The sequence below is a fragment of the Erinaceus europaeus genome, chromosome 2 (assembly GCF_950295315.1).
Source record: "Erinaceus europaeus chromosome 2, mEriEur2.1, whole genome shotgun sequence".
NCBI classification, from domain to species: domain Eukaryota; kingdom Metazoa; phylum Chordata; class Mammalia; order Eulipotyphla; family Erinaceidae; genus Erinaceus; species Erinaceus europaeus.
In genome coordinates this window covers 141,203,602-141,222,685 of record NC_080163.1, presented here as the reverse complement: position 1 = coordinate 141,222,685, position 19,084 = coordinate 141,203,602, and the positions used below count along the sequence as shown (strand labels likewise).

At 38.3% G+C, this 19,084-nt stretch overlaps 1 protein-coding gene across 1 annotated transcript in view; it reads right to left on the bottom strand.

Annotated features, from left to right (window-relative positions):
* The window catches only part of NAE1 (NEDD8 activating enzyme E1 subunit 1), a 39,714-nt gene continuing 20,630 nt past the window's right edge, over nt 1-19,084 (bottom strand). Inside the window, exons 9-20 of the mRNA XM_007517759.2 lie at nt 17,402-17,464; nt 16,661-16,724; nt 15,756-15,847; nt 14,210-14,269; nt 13,995-14,128; nt 10,988-11,063; nt 9,556-9,595; nt 7,002-7,088; nt 5,707-5,799; nt 3,335-3,449; nt 3,194-3,243; nt 1-233 (exon numbers count right to left, since the gene is read on the bottom strand). Of these exons, the coding sequence (XP_007517821.1) occupies nt 124-233; nt 3,194-3,243; nt 3,335-3,449; nt 5,707-5,799; nt 7,002-7,088; nt 9,556-9,595; nt 10,988-11,063; nt 13,995-14,128; nt 14,210-14,269; nt 15,756-15,847; nt 16,661-16,724; nt 17,402-17,464 (984 nt within the window). The 3' untranslated portion in view covers nt 1-123. The remainder of the gene's footprint in view (nt 234-3,193; nt 3,244-3,334; nt 3,450-5,706; nt 5,800-7,001; nt 7,089-9,555; nt 9,596-10,987; nt 11,064-13,994; nt 14,129-14,209; nt 14,270-15,755; nt 15,848-16,660; nt 16,725-17,401; nt 17,465-19,084) is intronic.

Here is a 19,084-nt window from a genome sequence, read left to right as displayed (position 1 = left end):
TTACAAATAAAAATGTTTATTAAGGAAACAATTTAATAGTTCTCCATTAGCAGAGAGCTGATGGATCATACCCTGAAGACAATTCCAATACCGATCAGTAACACACTACATAGGATGCTTATTCTACAACTGGAAAGTTGCAGAGGTTTGTGACATGCCACTATAAATGTAAGTATTATTAAAAATTACAAATTGTTTGGTGATTATTTTGATAACCTCTTGAGCAGCAGCTCCTACAAGGAAAAAGGAGAAAAGCAAATTGTTGAAAAGAGTAAAATTTACAAGTAATATAAAAATGTTCACTTCTATAAAGGAAACCTTTCCTTTACCAAAGTAAAGATATACAAAAGTACATATACAATAATCATATCAAACAAAAAAAAACAGACGTAGCTTACCAAATCATATCAAACTAAGTAGTGTAAATTTCAACAACTTATCAAATAAATTTAAATTTGTTCTATATATAGACATAGGGACAAAAAGGACATCTTCCTGTTGCTTAAAAAAGGCAGTGAAGATGTATTTATTCTAAATATTTCTGTGACTTGAATGATCTTTATTAAATATTACCTAACTGCTATCAGTACAAAACAATAGAGGGGGAAAAAAAAGGAAAAAAACCAAAACCCTCCTCATCTTTAATAATATGAAGTTTCAAGTTTCACAAATACAATTTGGTAAAACTTGAAGCTTTTTTTAAAATTTATTTTCTCTTTTGTTGCTCGTTTTGTTGTTGTAGTTATTGTTGTTACTGATGTCATTTTTTGTTGGATAGGACAGAGAGAAATGGAGAGAGGAGGGGAAGACAGAGAGGGGGAGAGAAAGATAGACACCTGCACACTTGCTTCACCACCTGTGAAGTGACTCCCCTGCAGGTGGGGAGCCAGGGGCTTGAACTGGGATCCGTATGCCGGTCCTTGCGCTTTGTGCCATATGCACTTAACCCGCTGTGCTACCGCCAGGCTTCCAAACTTGAAGCTTTATTATATACCAGATATGGCTCTAGACACTAGATACAGTAAAGAACAAAAGACAAAAATGTTTACCCTTGGGGGCTGAAGTGCACATGTTATCATATGCAAGGACCAGCTCTGAGCCCCTGCTCCCCACCTGCAGGGGTGAAGCTTCACAAGTGGTGAAGCAGGTCTCCAGGTATCTCTCTTTCTCTTTCCCCACCTCACCCACCCCCCTCAATTTTTCTTTGTCCTATCAAAAGGAAAAAAAAAAAAAGAAAAGGAAAAAATGCTTGCCCAGAGACATGGATTCATAGTGTCTGCATCAAGCCCCAGCTATAACCCCAGTGGGAAAAAAAAAAAAGAAAAAGAAAAGCTTAGGTGGAGGCAGATAGCATAACGGTTATGCAAAGAGACTCTCATGCCTGAGATTCTAAAGTCCCAGGTACAATCCCCCACATCACCATAAGCCAGAGCTAAGCAATGCTCTGGTAAAAAATATATACATACATAAATAAGTAATAAAAAGCTTGTCTTTATGGATCTTATTTTTGAGTAGCTAGAGATAAGGGCAAGATAAATCAAGAATAAATAAAATGTGTATCAATGACCTCAAATGCTAAGGATTAAAGACAAATTAAAGAAAATGCAAGAAGTTAAAATCAGAGTCAGAGAGTCTCACAGGGAAAGGTAACAATTTAAACAATGGAAGAAGTGAAAAGATATAACTGTATACAGAATTATAGAACATACATATTGAGTACTGAATGAATGTGTCGTCCCTCTCCCATTCAATACTGAAGTTTTAATACCTAATGTGGTAATATTTGAGATAAAACTGGGGATCTTTAGGAAGTAATTAGGATTAGATGAGGGTGGTAGAGTCCTTGATTGAATGAATGCCCTTATAAATAAGCTTGTGTCCAATTCATCTGTCTTTCCTGCCCTGAATAAAGGCTATGTGAGAACAAATAATGTATAAGCCAGAAAGAAAGGCTTTACCAGAAAATGATCATGCAGACACCCTGATCTTGAACTTTCAGAATTATGAGAATGTCTATTAAATTACACCCATTCTAATCCCCCAATAAAGGAAATAAAATAAAATTTAAAAAGAAAAATAAAGTTACCCATTCTATGGCATCTTGTTATAATAGTTTATATTTATATAACACAGTAGTCAAAATTTTCAATTAAAAAAAAAAAAAGCTGTAAATTTCAGTTACAAGCAAGTCATCCAACCTCTCTGGATATATTTTTTGGCATCTAAATTAGTAATCTGCCCTTTTCTGGTGAACTAGCACATTAACTTTGATATTTTGGCAGAGAGATATGGCTTTAATTAAAAATAAATTACCCCAAATCAGACTTGCTTAGAATACAGTTTTCTTAAGTCTGTATCATTCATTTATTTACATTTTGAACACTGAGTATCAACCAGACCCAGATCTGTCTTCAAAACTATTAATAATCTAGAAGGAAAATATTACAAATAACACAGTCTATAGGGGATCATGGGCAGGAGAGAAAAATTCATTATTTTTTTAAATGGAGGAAGTAGAGTGAAGGAAACACAGGGAGTTTTACTTTTTTTTTTAAGGAAATTTTCATAAGTATGTTGTTGCCTCAGGGGTAAAGATGTCATTTTTGAGTTGGTCTTGGAAGGGTGGCTTTTATTTTTTTCCATTTCTTATTTATTATTAATAGTAAGATTACAGCATGTAGTTCCATACCACACCCAGCACCAAAATCCTATGTCCCTACCCTCCAGTGGATAGGTGGATTTTAGATTCGTGGGAAAGAGACTTGAGGCAAATGGATTGAAGATTCAAGCAACAGGAAATCAAAGGTTATAACTGGGGGAAAAGTAAGTAACTTGATAAAGACCAAGACCAGAAAGGCTGAGTAGAATTAGAACATGTGACTTCAAGAGCCCAAGACATCTTTTCTGAGAATCACTGCAGTGAGTTACATGTGTTTTGTTGGGGCAGAGAGTTAAGAGACATGGTCAGAGCTCTGCTATCTATAGATTAATGACTATTTAGGAATCTCAGATAGACAGCAATGGGAGAGAAGGAAAAACTGGGAGACCACTGTAGAAGCTACTAAAATAATCTGAATTTAATATAACAATCTCCTGCACTGTCCTCCCTAGCTAAAAGAACTAAGAAAACATAATGTAAAATAGTAACTACTATATAACAACAGTTGATGGTCTTCTCATCTATGGAACTCACCGCCTAAGAATGCAGCAATGGTGTGTGGCTCAGCAGCTCCATATCGACAACTACAGAAAAGGATGGAGAAATGATTTTAAGACTGGATTATGATAAGACAAATATTATGTCTGATACCTTATGCCCTGTAAAAATACTCACAATTCATGGACATAGTCATCTTTCACCATTACAGATAATCCATATTCCTGAAGGAAGCCAGTGAGACAAGTCTTCAACTTTCCTATATCTTCTTCAACTTGATAGTTAGATACCCCTAAAAAAGGAACATACCTGATATATATTAATTTTGTCTTTAAAAAAGGTTTGTTTATTCATTTATGAGAGGATAGATAGATAGATAGATAGGGAAAAGGAAAAAAGATAGAACACCAGAACATCAATCAGTCTGGTATACGTGATGCTGGGGATCAGAAGACTCTATGGTTAAGAGTACTACACTTTACCCACTACGCCAAACCATATATATATGACAATGGGATGGATGGATATATATATATTTTTTTCATTGTAATAAATATGTGATAAAAATTAATGGCTATAACTTTTAGCTAGTTTAGTTTTATATATCTAGTCAAAACATGAGAATGGTTTGTTATATTGAGTTGTTGGGAAAATTATGACATATTTTTGCATAAAAAACAAAGATATGTCAGTCTAATTAATAATACAAATAAAGTAGCATATATCTGGTATTATTCTTTTCTTCTAATAAACTTGCTCATTGGGATTATAACAATATAACAGTGAAGTATAGGTTTTATGATACTCCTAGAATTTATCACGATCCAATAACCCTGAACAGCTGAAACTATGACCTGGAGCCATGCAGTGGCACACTGGGTAGAGTACATACAATACCATGTATGAGGACCTACGTTCAAGCCCTGTAGGAGGGAAGCTTCACAAATGGTGGAATAATGCTGCAGGTGTCTCTTCTTCCCTCTCTCTCTTCTCCTTCCCTATCTATATCTAGGTATTTCTCTCTGTCCTATCAAAATAAAATAAAATAAATAGCTGTCAGGAGTGGTGGATTCATTGTGCAGGCATTGAGACCCAGCTATAGACCTGGTGGTATGAAAGAAACAAACAAACAAACAAAACTATCATCTTAAAATATTCTTGGAGGGGGCCAAGTGGTAGCACAGCAGGTTAAGTGTACATGGCAAGGACCGGAGTAAGGATCTGGATTTGAGCCCCCAGCTCCCCATCTGCCGGGGGGGTCACTTCACAAGTGGTGAAGCAGATCTGCAGGTGTCTATCTTTCTTCCCCCCCCCTCTCGATTTCTCTGCCTTGTCCAACAATAGCAATAACAATAAGAAGAACAACAAAATAGGAAAAATGGCCTCCGGTAGTAGTGAGTGAACTATAGTGCAGGCACCAAGCCCCAGCAATAACCCTGGAGGCAAAAAAAGAAAAAAAAATTCTTGGCAATTGTAGGCCCTAGAGATTATACCAACTCCCAAACCACTACACTTGCAGATTGTAGATTAAAAAAAAAAAAATTCCTACACTTCCTGTGTTGAAAAGTACTGGCATAGTTTTAGGGTTTTTCTATTCCATTCCAATAAACTAAACTTGGGCAGGGGTAGATAGCATAATGGCTATGCAAAGAGACTCATGCCTGGGGCACTGAAGTCTCAGGTTCAATCCCCTGCACCAGAGTTGAGCAGTACTGTTAAAAAAAAAAAAAAAGAATCCATTAAGTTAAACTCAGTGAGTCTTAGTCTTAGAAGTAAACTATAAAAACTGAAAGGAGGGGGCCAGGTGGTGGCACACCCAGTTAAGCGCACATAGTACTAAGCGCAAGGACCAGTACAAGGACCTGGGTTCAAGCCCACTGCTTCCCACCTGCATCAGGGATGCTTCACAAGTGATGAAGCAGGTCTGCAGGTGTCTATCTTTCTCTTTCCCTCTGTATCTCCCTCTCCCCTCTCAATTTCTCTGTCCTATTCAATAAGATAGAAAAACTGGCCTCCAGGAGCAGTAGATTCATAATGCCAATACCTAGCCCCTGCAATAACCCTGGAGGTAAAAAAAAAAAAAAAAAAAAGCAAAACAAAACAAAAACACCTTTTCTTCTATATGCAGTCAACCAACAGCCACCTGTAAAAGGTCAGAATCAAATACTATTTGCAGGGCCAGGTAGTGGTGCACCTGGTTAAATGCTCACATTACAGAGTGCAAGGGACTCAGGTTCAAGTCCCCGGTCCCCAACTACAGTGGAAAAGCTTCACAAATGGTGAAGCAGTGCTGCAGGAGTCTCTCAGTCTCTCTCCCTCTCAATGGCTCTGTCTCTATCCAATAATAAAATAATTAGATAAAAAAATACTATTTGCAAATAGTTATACTTAAAAAACAAATGACAATTCCTCACTTTCATGAGCTAGGTACAAACTGTTTGCAGTTTAAAATTCAATCACCACTACTACAAACACCCTGAGAACACCTGAAGATTCAATTATTTATTCAATTTTTTTATTGTATTTGGTCATTTAATAGCAAGCCTTACCTGGATATCTACCATGTTGTTTATGAAATCTATCAACAGACCGTAACATCAAGTACAATACGATTTCATTATCTGGATTGTCCATGCTGGAAACTGAAAGGAAAACAATTTCTTTCAATGTAATTTGCTTACTCCATGACATAAAAAACAATGAATTGCATTTACTATATATTCAAGCTCAAGAGATTGAAACTTTACTACAAAATTTAAATATTTATGTCAATAAAATAGAAAATGATAAATAACAATAAAGCAAAAGGAGATAGGTTAAGATGAAACCTAGTGGCTTTATGGAGTACTAGCCATAAACACAGTTCTCTACCAATAATAGGCTGATTTAACTTTTCCACTTACCATGGAACCAACTCATTGGCCTAAATATGATTTCATGTATATACTAAGTTTCATATTTTCAAATTACAACTATTTGAATAGGCTTACAGAGTGTAATTTAGAGCAGAAATGTTTATAATATCCTTTAATTATTATACAGTCAACACTATTAAACACTATTTCTTTTTTCTTCTTTTAATTAGGAAAAAATGGTTTATATTAGTTGTTGATACATGGGTACAATTTCTCATCTTGCCATAATAGATGTCTACAAAACTCTTTCCTGTTTAGGTCCTCTTCCTTCATCATGTATCAGGACCTGAAGGCTTCCCTACGCCTAACCCCTCTTCCTGTCTTCTTTTCATAGTCTTTTGCCTTAGTGCAACACACCCAACCAGTCCATGTGTTTCCCCTTTCTGCTCGTCTTAAGTTCTGCCCATGAGTGAAATCACCCTGTGTTCATCCTTCTCTTTCTGGCTTATCTCAATTAACATGATTCCTTCAAGCTCCATCCAAGATGGGGTGAAGAAGGCAAATTCATATTTCTTAATGGCTGAGTAGTATTCCATTGTGTATTTATACCACAACTTTCTTAGCGACTCATCTGTTGATTAACAGATGCTGGACCCAGGTTGTTTCCAAGCTTGGGCTAGTACAAATTGTGCTGCTATAAACATAGGTATACACACTTTTTGGATGGATGTGTTTGTTGCCATAGGCTATATCTCTAGGAGAGGAATTGCTGGATCATAGGGTAGGTCCATTTCTAGCCTGAGAGTTTTCCAGACTGCTCTCCACAGAGATCGGACCAAATTACACTTCCAGTTAAGTGAGATAAGCCAGTGGCTTTGGGCATGTTTTCATATATCTATTGGCCCTTTCGGTCTCTTCTTTGTACATGATTTCTAGCTTTAAAATTAATTAAAAGGGATAACCTAGCATCCAATGGTTATTGTACTTACTAATTTCATCCTTGTGAACTGTATCCAAGCCATATTCTTCAGCTAAGGATCGACATCTTACCACTCGAAGAAATGCAGAATTGCTGCCTAAACAGAGAGGACAAGTAAATGGTTGTAGATATGGACGAATGCTCTGAATCACAAATGACATTAAGAAGAGAAATTTGTTTTAAAGATTTTATTTATTTATTAATGAGAAAGATAGGAGAGAGAGAGAGAGAGAACCAGACAGCACTCTGGTACATGTGCTGCAGGGACTGAACTCAAGAACTCATGCTTGAGAGCCTAGTGCCTTAGCCACTGCACCACCTCCCGGACAACTAGAAGAAGAGAAAATTTTGTGCATATTTTCCACAGACATGGAATGGGAAGAAATGTCTTTTATTTAGTTCTAGTGGTTAGCAAAGAAGCCACTAGAACATAAGTCATCTTAAATTAACATCCTTGAAAAAAAAATTAATGTCCTTGGCACTAAAACCAGTTATATACTGTTTAAGTAGGTGATGGCACCTCTCTGAGTCTCAAATCACTCCCTTTGTAAATCACAAACCTAACACAATGCCTGATAGAACTCAGTGAATAGTCATTTTCATCATTATTGATATGTAGCCATAAAGGAGTATGTTATACTCCTACGTGTGAAGTTTTTTTTTTTTTTTTTTACCAGAGCACTGCTCAGCTCTGGCTTATGGTGGTACAAGGGACTGAACCTGGGACTTTGGAGCCCCAAGCACAAGAGTCTCTAAATAACCATTATACTATCTACCATCCTTCCCCTACATGTGAGGTTTTTAAAACAACTTTATATCATGGTAATTTTTAAACATATCCTATAACAGAAAGAAGAATAACCATTCAAATACTCATTACTCAGCTTTTCTTTTTTCTTTATTGGGGGGGGATTAGTGTTGCACAGTCAACAGTAAAATAGTTTGTACATGTGTAACATTTCTCAGTTTCCCACATAACACCTTAATTGCCCCCCAGATACTCCTCTGCCTTCTTGAACCTGAACATTCCCTAAACCCCAAAATCTTTGACATAGGTCAAAATGAATATTTAAAACTATCAGTACTGGGACCAGGTGGTGGCACACCTGGTTAAGCACTCACATTACAGTGAACAGGAACCCAGGTTCAAGTCCCTGGTCCCCACCTGCAGGGGGAAAGCTTCACAAGTAGTGAAACAGGGTTTCAGGTGTCTCTCTCCCTCTCTATCTCCCCCCTCATCTCCATTTCTGTCTCAATCCAATAATAAATAAATATTAAAAAGGAAAAAAAAAAACTAACAGTACTGCTACTCTGACTCTACACCCAGTCTTCAGATAAAAACTTTCCCCAAAAGTTGGGCAAGTAAGATTGCCTACTTGGGAGGGTTACTATTATTAATACTTTGCCATGTGTGACAAAGTGTGAGAGTCAAGTGGGAGTACCACAACACTAAGGGTAGCTTTGGTGCTATGTTCTACCTACCTATTTTATCTCCTTACTAACTATCTATCTATCTACCTACCTACCTACCCAACCTGCTTGCCCACCTGCCTAGCCAGAATTGTAAAGCCTCAGTGATGACAATAAATAAGTAAATAAATAAACCTTCTTAAATTACTTAAGCTGAAAATGATTCTATATTTATGACAATTTTTAATTACTTGGCCTCTGTATGTTTTTAGATTTGTCACAGATACCTTCTGATCTAGTCCTAAAATAGCTTTGCCCAGCCATTTATTATATAGAGAAAAAGAAAAATTTATTCACTAATTACGTCTATACCATTTTAAAAAAAAACACAGAAAATTATAAATTTTTTAAAAATATTTAATTTATTTATTTATTCCCTTTTGTTGCCCTTGTTTTATTGTTGTAGTTATTATTGTTGTTGTCGTTGTTGGATAGGACAGAGAGACATGGAGAGAGGAGGGGAAGGCAGAGAGGAGGAGAGAAAGATAGACAACTGCAGACCTGCTTCACTACCTGTGAAGCGACTCCCCTGCAGGTGGGGAGCCAGGGTTCGAACCGGGATCCTTATGCTGGTCCTTGTGCTTTGTGCCACCTGGGCTTAACCTGCTGCGCTACAGCCCGACTCCCCAGAAAATTATAAATTTCAATGATCTAAGTAAGATTCTTGGGACTATAAACCAGTAGAAAAAAAAAATCAATAAAATGGTATTTAAAAGTTATTTTTAATATTCATTTATTTTCCCCTTGTGACCTTGCTTTTTATTGTTGTTGTAGTTATTATTGTTGTTGTTCTTGATGTCATTGTTGTTAGATAGGACAGAGAGAAATGGAGAGGGGGGGAAATGGAGAGGGGGGAGAGAGCGATAGACACCTGCAGACCTGCTTCACCACCTGTGAAGCGACTCCCCTATAGGTGGGGAGCAGGGGCTCAAACCGGGATTCTTAACCGGTCTCTGCGCTTTGTACCACATGTGCTTAACCCGATGTGCCCAACTCCCAATAAAATGGTATTTAATAAAAAAGTAAAAGGCCTGGGAACATTTCTGTGGTATTTTTTTTTCCAAAGAAAACAAGGAAATCAGTTCAAGACTTACAGAGTAGTTTTAATTCTTTCTCTGAAATGGACTCTGGTGCCTGTAAAGAAAAGAAATGCAGGTTTTGATTCAGTGTAAAAGAGAATAACAGAGGGGGCAGCACAGAGCTAATCACTGTAACACAGGAGCCTTCCTCCAAGCATGGGGAGAACATTTTGCCTCCTTATATTAAGCTTTCTCCCAGATAGACAAGTAAGTTTCTGTTGGAGACCCCCTGATGTCTTATTCCTGGTTTGTTTGTCTACTTATTTATTTTTGCCTCCAGGGTTATTGCTGGAGCTTGATGCCTGTACTACAAATCCACTGCTCCTGTGGCCATTTTTTAAAAAATTTATTTTATTTTATTTTTTTGGATAAGACAAAGAAACTGAGAGGGGAGGAGAAGATAGGGAGAAAGTCACCTGCAGAAATGCTTCACCCCTTGTGAAGCGACCCCCCTGAAGGTGGGGAGCTGGGGCTCGAACTAGGATCCTTGCTTGAGTCATTGAGCTTCATACTTCGTGTGCTTAACTCGGTGTACCACTGCCTGGCCCCTGATTTTCTTTTTTTGTAATTGCCACCATGGCTCAGTGCCTGCACAATGAATCTACTGCTTTCAGAGACCTGCCTTTCTCTCCTTCCTTCTTTCTTTTTTTTTTTTTCCTACGACAGGACAGAGAAATTAAGGAGAGGGAGAGAGGCAGAGACATCTGCAGTACTTGTTTAACCACTTGTGTAGCTTCTCTCCAACCCCCCCAACAGGTGGAAAGAGGGGGCCTGAACAGGGGTCCTTCTGCAATGGTAATGTGGGTGCTCAACCAGGTGTGCTACTACCAGACTTCCTTTTTTATTACTATTTATTGTCCCTTTTGTTGCCCTTGTTATTTTACTGTTGTTGTAGTTATTATCGTTGTTGTTGATGTTGTTGTTGTTGGATAGGACAGAGAGAAATGGAGAGACGAGGGGAAGACAGAGAAGGGGAGAGAAAGATAGACACCTGCAAACCTGCTTCACCGCCTGTGAAGCGACTCCCCTGCAGGTGGGGAGCCAGGGGCTCAAACCAGGATCCTTACACCTGGCCTTGTGCTTCGAGCCACCTGCTCTTAACCCACTGCGCTACCGCCCGACTCCCACCACCAGACTTCTATCTCTCTCTTAAAAAATATTTTTATTTATCTATTATTGGATAGAAATTGAGAAGGGAGGGGGAAATAGAGAGGGAGAGAGACACAGAGACACCTGCAGCACTGCTTACCCACTTGTGAAGCTTTCCCCCTGTAGGTGGGACCAGGGGCTTGAACCTGGGTCCTTGTACACTGTAATGTATGTACTTAACCAGGTGTGCCACTGCTGGGCCCATCCTCTATCTGCAAATATTTTCTAGTTAAGAGTTATACATCAGGCCTAAACGGAGTTACACAGTTCATCAAAGGCAGTGTGCCCAGCAACATACCTGGCCTATAGACTGTAGCAATTTGGCAACATGATTACCCACAGCAGCAGCATCTTTCTTTGCTTTTTCACGGTAACTGGAAAAAAACAATTTCTTGTCATAAAAAGATAGTGGTTGGCAACACATAAAAAGGAATGCTACCAGCAGTCGGGCAGTAGTGTAGCGGGTTAACCGCAGGTGGCGTGAAGTGCAAGGACCAGTGTTAAGGATCCCGGTTTGAGCCTTTGGCTCCCCACCTGCAGCGGAGTCGCTTCGGAGGCGGTGAAGCAGGTCTGCAGGTGTTTTTCTTTCTCTCCCCCTCTCTCTCCATTTCTCTCTGTCCTACCTAACAATGACAACATCAATAAATACACCAATAATAACTACAACAAGACAAAACAAGGGCAACAAAAGGGAAAATAAATAATTAAAAAAAAAAAAAAAAAACAGAATGCTACCAGCAATACCCACTAGCAGTTGGGAATCTTCCCAGGGTTGCTGATGGGATTCTTGGAGTTATCAATTAATAGCACCCAACTTAAAAATGCCTCTCCTAGAGAGATTCATGATCCATGCTTCTCCAACAAGAGGACAGTAGCAAAATATGTTACTGAAGAATAGTCTTAGGGGCCAGCTGGTGGCATACCTGATTAAGTGCTCACATTATAGTGCACAAGGACACATGTTCAAGTCCCTGGATCCCACCTATAGGGGGAAAAGCTTCAGGAATGGTGAAGCATGTCTGCAGGTGTCTCTCTGTCTCTCTTCCTCTATCTCCCCCTCTCAATTTCTCTGTTTCTATCCAATAATAAATTAAAAAACCAGATTTTTTAAACAAGGTAGTCTTTATCTATATCTTTTCCTAAATTTTAAATGGTTGGACTTTCAGGCCAGGACAACAGAGATTGTTAGTGGCTGAGAATAGTGCAATCTACTTAGGGAACAAAGCTCTTTTCTGTGTGACATTTGGTCTTTGAAGAAACCAAGTCAGTGGCACTGGATTCATCAGTACCAGGCCCAAACTAGGGTAATATCTGTTGGGTAGTATGCCACCTCCCCCTGGCTTCTACTTAACCATATGCCTATATAGGGATTTACTGATCCAAAGCTTTGGTCTATTTACATAAATCACTTTTACATAAAGTACTCCAGGGCATTGGTGGTTCAATGATAGGATTCTCGCCTGCTCCACCCCCTCCTTGTCACACCCTGATCCCTTCTTTGTCACACCCTGATTTTCACCAGTCACTTTTCTCTCCACCCTCTCTATATCACATCCTGTTTCCACCCTACTTGGAGAGTATAAAAACAGCTGCTCTTCTGATTAAAGACACCTGGAAATTGCTTTCCGGCTCCGAGAGTTCCAGAGTGTATCTCCTGCGGAAGTTGGTGCAGCACGAGTTCCTGATCCCTCTCCCACACAGCAGCCTAGATCAGCTCCAGTTGAGTTCTCTCCAACCCAGAGAGCACTAGCTCGGGAAGAAGTACCCTCAGGCTATCCCGGCAAATATCCACTGAGGTGACATTTGTGACAGTCTATCTAGGGTTCAGGTTAGATACCTACATGGCAGGTATTTGTCTAATCTCATTAACTCTTTTTTAACATATTATTTATTTATTTATTAGATAAAGAGAGAAATTGAGAGGGGTGGGGAGATAGAAAGGGAGAGAGACAGAGAGACACCTGCAGCCCTACTTCACCACTTGTGAAACTTTTGCCCTGCAGGGGGGGACCAGGGGCTTGAACCTGGGTCCTTGTGCATTGTAATGTGTACACTTAACTAGGTACACCATCACCTAGCCCCCTCATTAACTCTTTATTTTTTAATGTTCTTTTTTCTTTTTTTAAATTATCTTTATTTATAAGATAGAGACAATCAGAAATCGAGAGGGAAGGGAAGGATAGAGAGGGTGAGAGACAAAGAGACACCTGCAGCACTGCTGTGCATTATAATATGTGTGCTCAACCAGGTGTGCCACCATCTGACCCCCCTCCATTAACTCTTTAACTCTGGAATATTAGTGATAAAAAACTGATCATAGCCAAAGATGAAAATTTTAAATTATAGATAAAACACAAGATATGGCAGAATGGTCAATAGAGAGCTGGATTTCATGGGTTCAAATCCTGGTTCTGCCACTTGTCAGCTGCAAATGACTGAATGAATTACCTTTCCTTTTTTAAAAATTGTTTTTATATTTTATTTATTTTCCCTTTTGTTGCCCTTGTTTTATTGTTGTAGTTATTATTGTTGTTGTTATTGATGTCGTTGTTAGATAGGACAGAGAGAAATGGAGAGAGAAGGGGAAGACAGAGAGGAAGATAGACACCTACAGACCTGCTTCATCGCCTGTGAAGTGACTCCTCTGCAGGTGGGGAGCCGGGGGCTCGAACTGGGATCCTTACACCTGTCCTTGTGCTTTGCATCACGTGTGCTTAACCCACTGCGCTACCATTGACTCCCATGAATTACCTTTTCTATACCTCACTTTTCTCACGTGTAAAACTGGGACAATAGTATCTTCCCAAAGGGATGTAAATATTAACCTAGTTAATACATAGAACAGTTACTTTTTAAAGATTTTATTTATTTATGAGAAAGATAGGAGAGAGAGAAGAACCAGACATCACTCTGGTACATGTGCTGCTGGGGTCTGAACTCAGGATCTCATGCTTGACAATTTAATGCTTTATCCACTACCACCTCCCAGACCACCACAGAACAGTTTCTAGCACAGAATTATGTACTAAAATGTTAAATTCTATCATAATATATGAGGGGAAAAAAAAACTATACCCTATGGGTTATATGGAGATTCTCTGTCTTTCTGCTCAGTTAGGCTGTGAACCTAAAACTACTAAAAAAAAAAAAAAAAAAACCTAAAAATATATTTAAGGAAAAATAAATATGAGTACAGTAAAACTTTTAATTCCTGACAGACTGCTAAACTACTGTACCTAATATATTGCTAAACTCTAATATCAGCAATTATTTTTTGTTACAGAGTCCCGAAAACAGTGACTTACATATTTTGTAGCTTTATATATTTCCCTGAATCAGCAATCATATCAGGAATTGTGCCTCGAACTGGCAGATTTCCTTGACCCTCTTTGGCCACAAATTCCTTTAAGGCACGAGCTAAAATCCAAAACGGAGGTGTCTAAGAAAAAGAAGGAAAAATTAACCTTGCGGCATTAAACTCAGAGGTTTAAAGAACAAAATATTTACTTTTAGTTGTTACCTGTTTGGTGATATGTACACAGCGATCATCATTAAATATATCTTCAATACTTCTTGGAATCTAACAAAGAAAAATAATCTGTTAAGTCAAGAATTAGCCCACCTTTATTTTTACTGTTATTTCTTAAGAAAACTCTTTACATTTTCAAACTCTTAAAGTACAAGTTTCCGATTCGCCTAAGATTTTTACTTAGAATCAGTACTAAATGGAGATTTGATAGGAAAAGGGAGGATAGAAGAAACTTTCCTCCTGTCTATGGTTTTAAGTATTCAAGACCACGGAGGTAGATAGCATAATGGTTATGCAAAGTATTAAAGACCAGTTTGTTCTTCTGTAACATGAATGGACTGAAGGAGTCAAAGAAAATCTTTTGGGAGTCGGGCGGTAGCGCAGCGGGTTAAGTGCACGTGGTGCAAAGCGCAAGGACCGGCGTAAGGATCCCGGTGCGAGCCCCCAGCTCCCCACCTGCAGGGGAGTCTCTTCACAGGCGGTGAAGCAGGTCTGCAGGTGTCTGTCTTTCTCTCCCCCCTCTGTCTTCCCCTCCTCTCTCCATTTCTCTCTGTCCTATCCAACAACAACGACATCAGTAACAACAAAAATAATAACTACAACAACGAAACAATAAGGGCAACAAAAGAGACTAAATAAATACAACAAAAATAAAAAAAATAAAATCTTTCTATGTAACTACATTTGAAAATATAACAAAGATTACAGATATTATTAGCAAGCTAGATTTTGTAGTCTTTCATGTTTTTGTATCTTTTCAAAATTTAAAATAAGGGTTTTGCAACAGTTGTGCACCAAATTTTCAATCCTGAAGTTCTAATTTCCCAGGTTCAATCCCCAGTACCACTATAAGGCAGAACTGAGCAGTTCTCTACTCTCTTTCATTTAAGAGAAAAAACAGAGATGTGTGTGTATGTATATCCTAATCACTGACTGCTGAAACAATGACTGACAAAAACAGGATCATTAAATTTAGTACTTTTAATGTTAATAAGGTCACCATACATTAAAGAACTTTAGGGGTGAGGGGAGGGAGGGGATGGGAAGGGACACAGTCTTTTGGTGGTGGGAATGGTGTTTATGTACACTTCTATTAACTTGTAGTCATATAAATCACTATTTAATATGAGAGCTAAAAAAAAATTTAAAAAAGATTCATTCATTTACTTACTTATGGGAGGGAGAAGAAAGTGAGAATCAAAGCATCACTCTGGCACATTCGATGCTAGGGATTGAATTTGGAACCTCATGTCTCAGAGTCCAATGACTTACCCACTACATCACCTTCTGGGTCACATTATAACACACACACACACACACACACACACACACACACACATATACTGAGGCATTAACATTCATTTTAACAAGAGAAGTACAGAATCTTACTATAATAAATTTCAATAGTATTATAGATGTTAATTTTTAATATCTATGCAATTTAGGAAATGTTAACCTAAATCTAAAATCAACTATTTTACATCTGAGGACTTTAGAAAACACCTTTTTGATGTGAATTCCTCAACTCTTTTATTACCTGAGTTGTATTTAGTGCTGTGTTCACATTTTTAATAGCTTCTTCGAAGTTCTCTTCATCTTCAGGAGCCCCATTTTCATTCTTCAGGATTCCTATAAAAATAGAATTTGCGGGGGTTGGGCGGTGGCGCAGTGGGTTAAGCGCACGTGGCGCAAAGCGCAGGGACCGGGCATAAGGATCCCGGTTTGAGCCCCCGGCTCCCCACCTGCAGGGTAGTCGCTTCACAGGCAGTGAAGCAGGTCTGCAGGTGTCTATCTTTCTCTCCTCCTCTCTGTCTTCCCCTCCTCTCTCCATTTCTCTCTGGCCTATCCAACAATGAACAATGGCAATAATAATAACCACAACGAGGCTACAACAAAAGGGGAAAAAATGGCCTCCAGGAGCGGTGGATTCATGGTGCAGGCACCGAACCCAGCAATAACCCTGGAGGGAAAAAAAAAAAAAGAATTTGGAAACCAGGGAGATTAGTGCCCCAGACTTTTATGCCTTTTAAAGCCTGGAAGTCCGAGGTTCAATCCCTTGCATTACGATAAGCCAAAACTGAGCAGTGCTCTAGTGTATGTTTACCCCTACCCTCTCATTAAATGAAATGGGATCTTTGATTTAAAAAAAAAAAAAAACTATTTCAAAAAACAGAAATTGGTTAGCAAATAAATTCTTTTTATTCTCCCACCTCCTTCCAACATTATGGAAGTAACTTTGCCAGATTCTGGAGAGGTTTGGAAATTATCATTAGTTAATTCCTAAAATTATACAAGGAGTGGCTTCTTAAACACTTCTGAGGAGAAAAAAAAAAGCTCATGATGACATCATCTGATAAATGAGCTCACAGAAATCCAATGAACACTATCTTTAAGCAATTTGTTTTTCAAATTTTATACTTTTAGTCACACCCGTAATATTACCTTGTCTAATCAAATCTCTGAAGTCTTCTTTTTCTTTGTATGTTTTAGGTATCCTTCCATTTGTCTAAATTGGTTAAAATATTAAAAATTTTAGTTATAAAAATTCAAACATAGGAATTGAGAGCCCAAAGTTTCTCTCCATTCTCCCATTCAAATAAGATTTCATCAACAAATTTATACCTCAGTGAAAACAGAGGCTGACTTGATAGAAAACAGAAACTAGAGATTATTTCTCTACGTTAATTCCTCAGTGCCAGTTTCAGAATGACCTTTATTCAAATCGATTTTGTTAACTAAAACCAGTATCAAAACAAACTAGGATTAAGTTAAAAAGGGCCCACCTGCTCTATATAACTGTAAAAGGGAAAAAAGACATACACACCCCACTCCTCTTCAATGAGATCTTTAAGTTAAAAACTACAGTCAGGGGAGTCGGGCGGTAGTGCAGTGGGTTAAGTACACATGGTGCAAAGCCAAAGGACTGGCATAGGGTTCCAGTTCGAGCCCCCAACTCCCCACCTGCAGGGGAGTCGCTTCACAAGTGGTGAAGCACGTCTGCAGGTGTCTATCTTTCTCTCCACCTCTGTCTTCCCCTCCTCTCTCCATTTCTCTCTGTCCTATCCAACAATGACATCAATAACAATAACTACAACAATAAAACAACAAGGGCAACAAAAGGGAATGAATAAATATTTTTTAAAAATTGTCACATATGAAATTTATTTTTACAAAAGGACATACTTCACTGTACCACTGTGCTAAGTATTTAGCTATGATCACAATCCATGGGGTATGGCTATGGTCCTAAAAATAAGAGAAAAGAAAATTAAAAAACAAGAAAATGTCAGTACTAGTTAACTTTTATTTTTCAGTATATTGTTTTCAACAGACTTAAAGTAATTATGATCATTTTTCCTAATATATATGAAACAATAAATAAAGGAAAATGAACTAGGTTAACAACTGCTTTATAATTTTTTTCTAGTGGCAGTGTCCAGTGTAACCCTAATGATGTACACACTGTGACTATTTTATCATCAGGAAAATACTCTCATAAACTGATAATCAAATATAAAAACTCAAATATCAGAAACAAAAACACAAGGAGAACCTGAAATGGAATTGGCGTATCGCACCAAAGTGAAAGACTCTGGGGTGGGTGGGGTGGGTGGGGAGAATACAGGTCCATGAAGGATGATAGAGGACCTAGTGGGGGTTGTATTGTTAAATGGGAAACTGGGGAATGTTATGCATGTACAAACTATCGTATTTACTGTTGAATGTAAAACATTAATTCCCCAATAAAGAAATAAATTTAAAAAAAACAAACTCAAATATCTTTATTTTATACACGAATTCTTGACTTAAAAATACTTTGTGTTTTCTTATGAGTCAGATGTCTACATTTTAATTAATATGTACATAGGAAAAAATACACACACTCCTTAGATGATACACTCTGTTAAAAGTAACATTTTTTATAAGTTTCAGAATTTATTTGCAATAATTATACAATTTACTAAGAATGTTACTTTACATTTGTCAGATTTGCAAATAATTTTCCTAAAATGCCAAAACCCTATATATCAACTGTATATAAATCAAATGAGTGACAAACAAATCAAGATTTTGTTGCATTTTTTATAAAAGTAACATTTTCATGACAAAATATATAGTTGTCTTGCTTACTCTTTTTTTTTTCAAAGGTGATAGGAAATTTATTGGAATAAACAATTTAGGAAATAGTTATTAAGAGAAGGTAAAAAGGAGCCATCTGCCTCAAAGGTGAGACATGAGAGGGAGGCATGTCAGCAAAGAGAGAGCCAAATTCCTTATCTTGCTAACTCTTAAGAAACAAAAGTAGGGAGTTGGGCGGTAGCACAGCGGGTTAAGCACAGGTTAAGGAAGGTTAAGGGAGAGGAAATGGCCACTAGGAACAGCAGAGTCCCTGTGCAGGCTCTGAGTCCCACAGATAACCCTAGTGGCAAAAAATAAAAACCATACAAAACACTCAACTCCAAATTCAAACTATGTTTAAAAGGGCATCTATTTGCATAAAAAAAGACCATGGGGGCCAAGTGGTAAGGCAGAGTTGCAGGTGATTCTCTGTTTCTCTCCCTCTCTATCTCCTCCCTTCCCTCTCAATTTCTGACTGTCTCTGTCTAATAAACAAAGATTAAAAAAATTACCGTGGGTTAAGCGCACGTGCACAAAGCGCAGGGACCGGCGTAAGGTTCCCGGTTCAAGCCCCTGGCTCCCCACCTGCAGGGGAGTCGCTTCACTGGCGGTGAAGCAGGTCTGCAGGTGTCTATCTTTCTCTCCCCTCTCTCTCTGTCTTCCCCTCCTCTCTCCATTTCTCTCTGTCCTATCCAACAACAAAGCAACGTCAACAATGGCAATAATAACCACAACGAGGCTGCAACA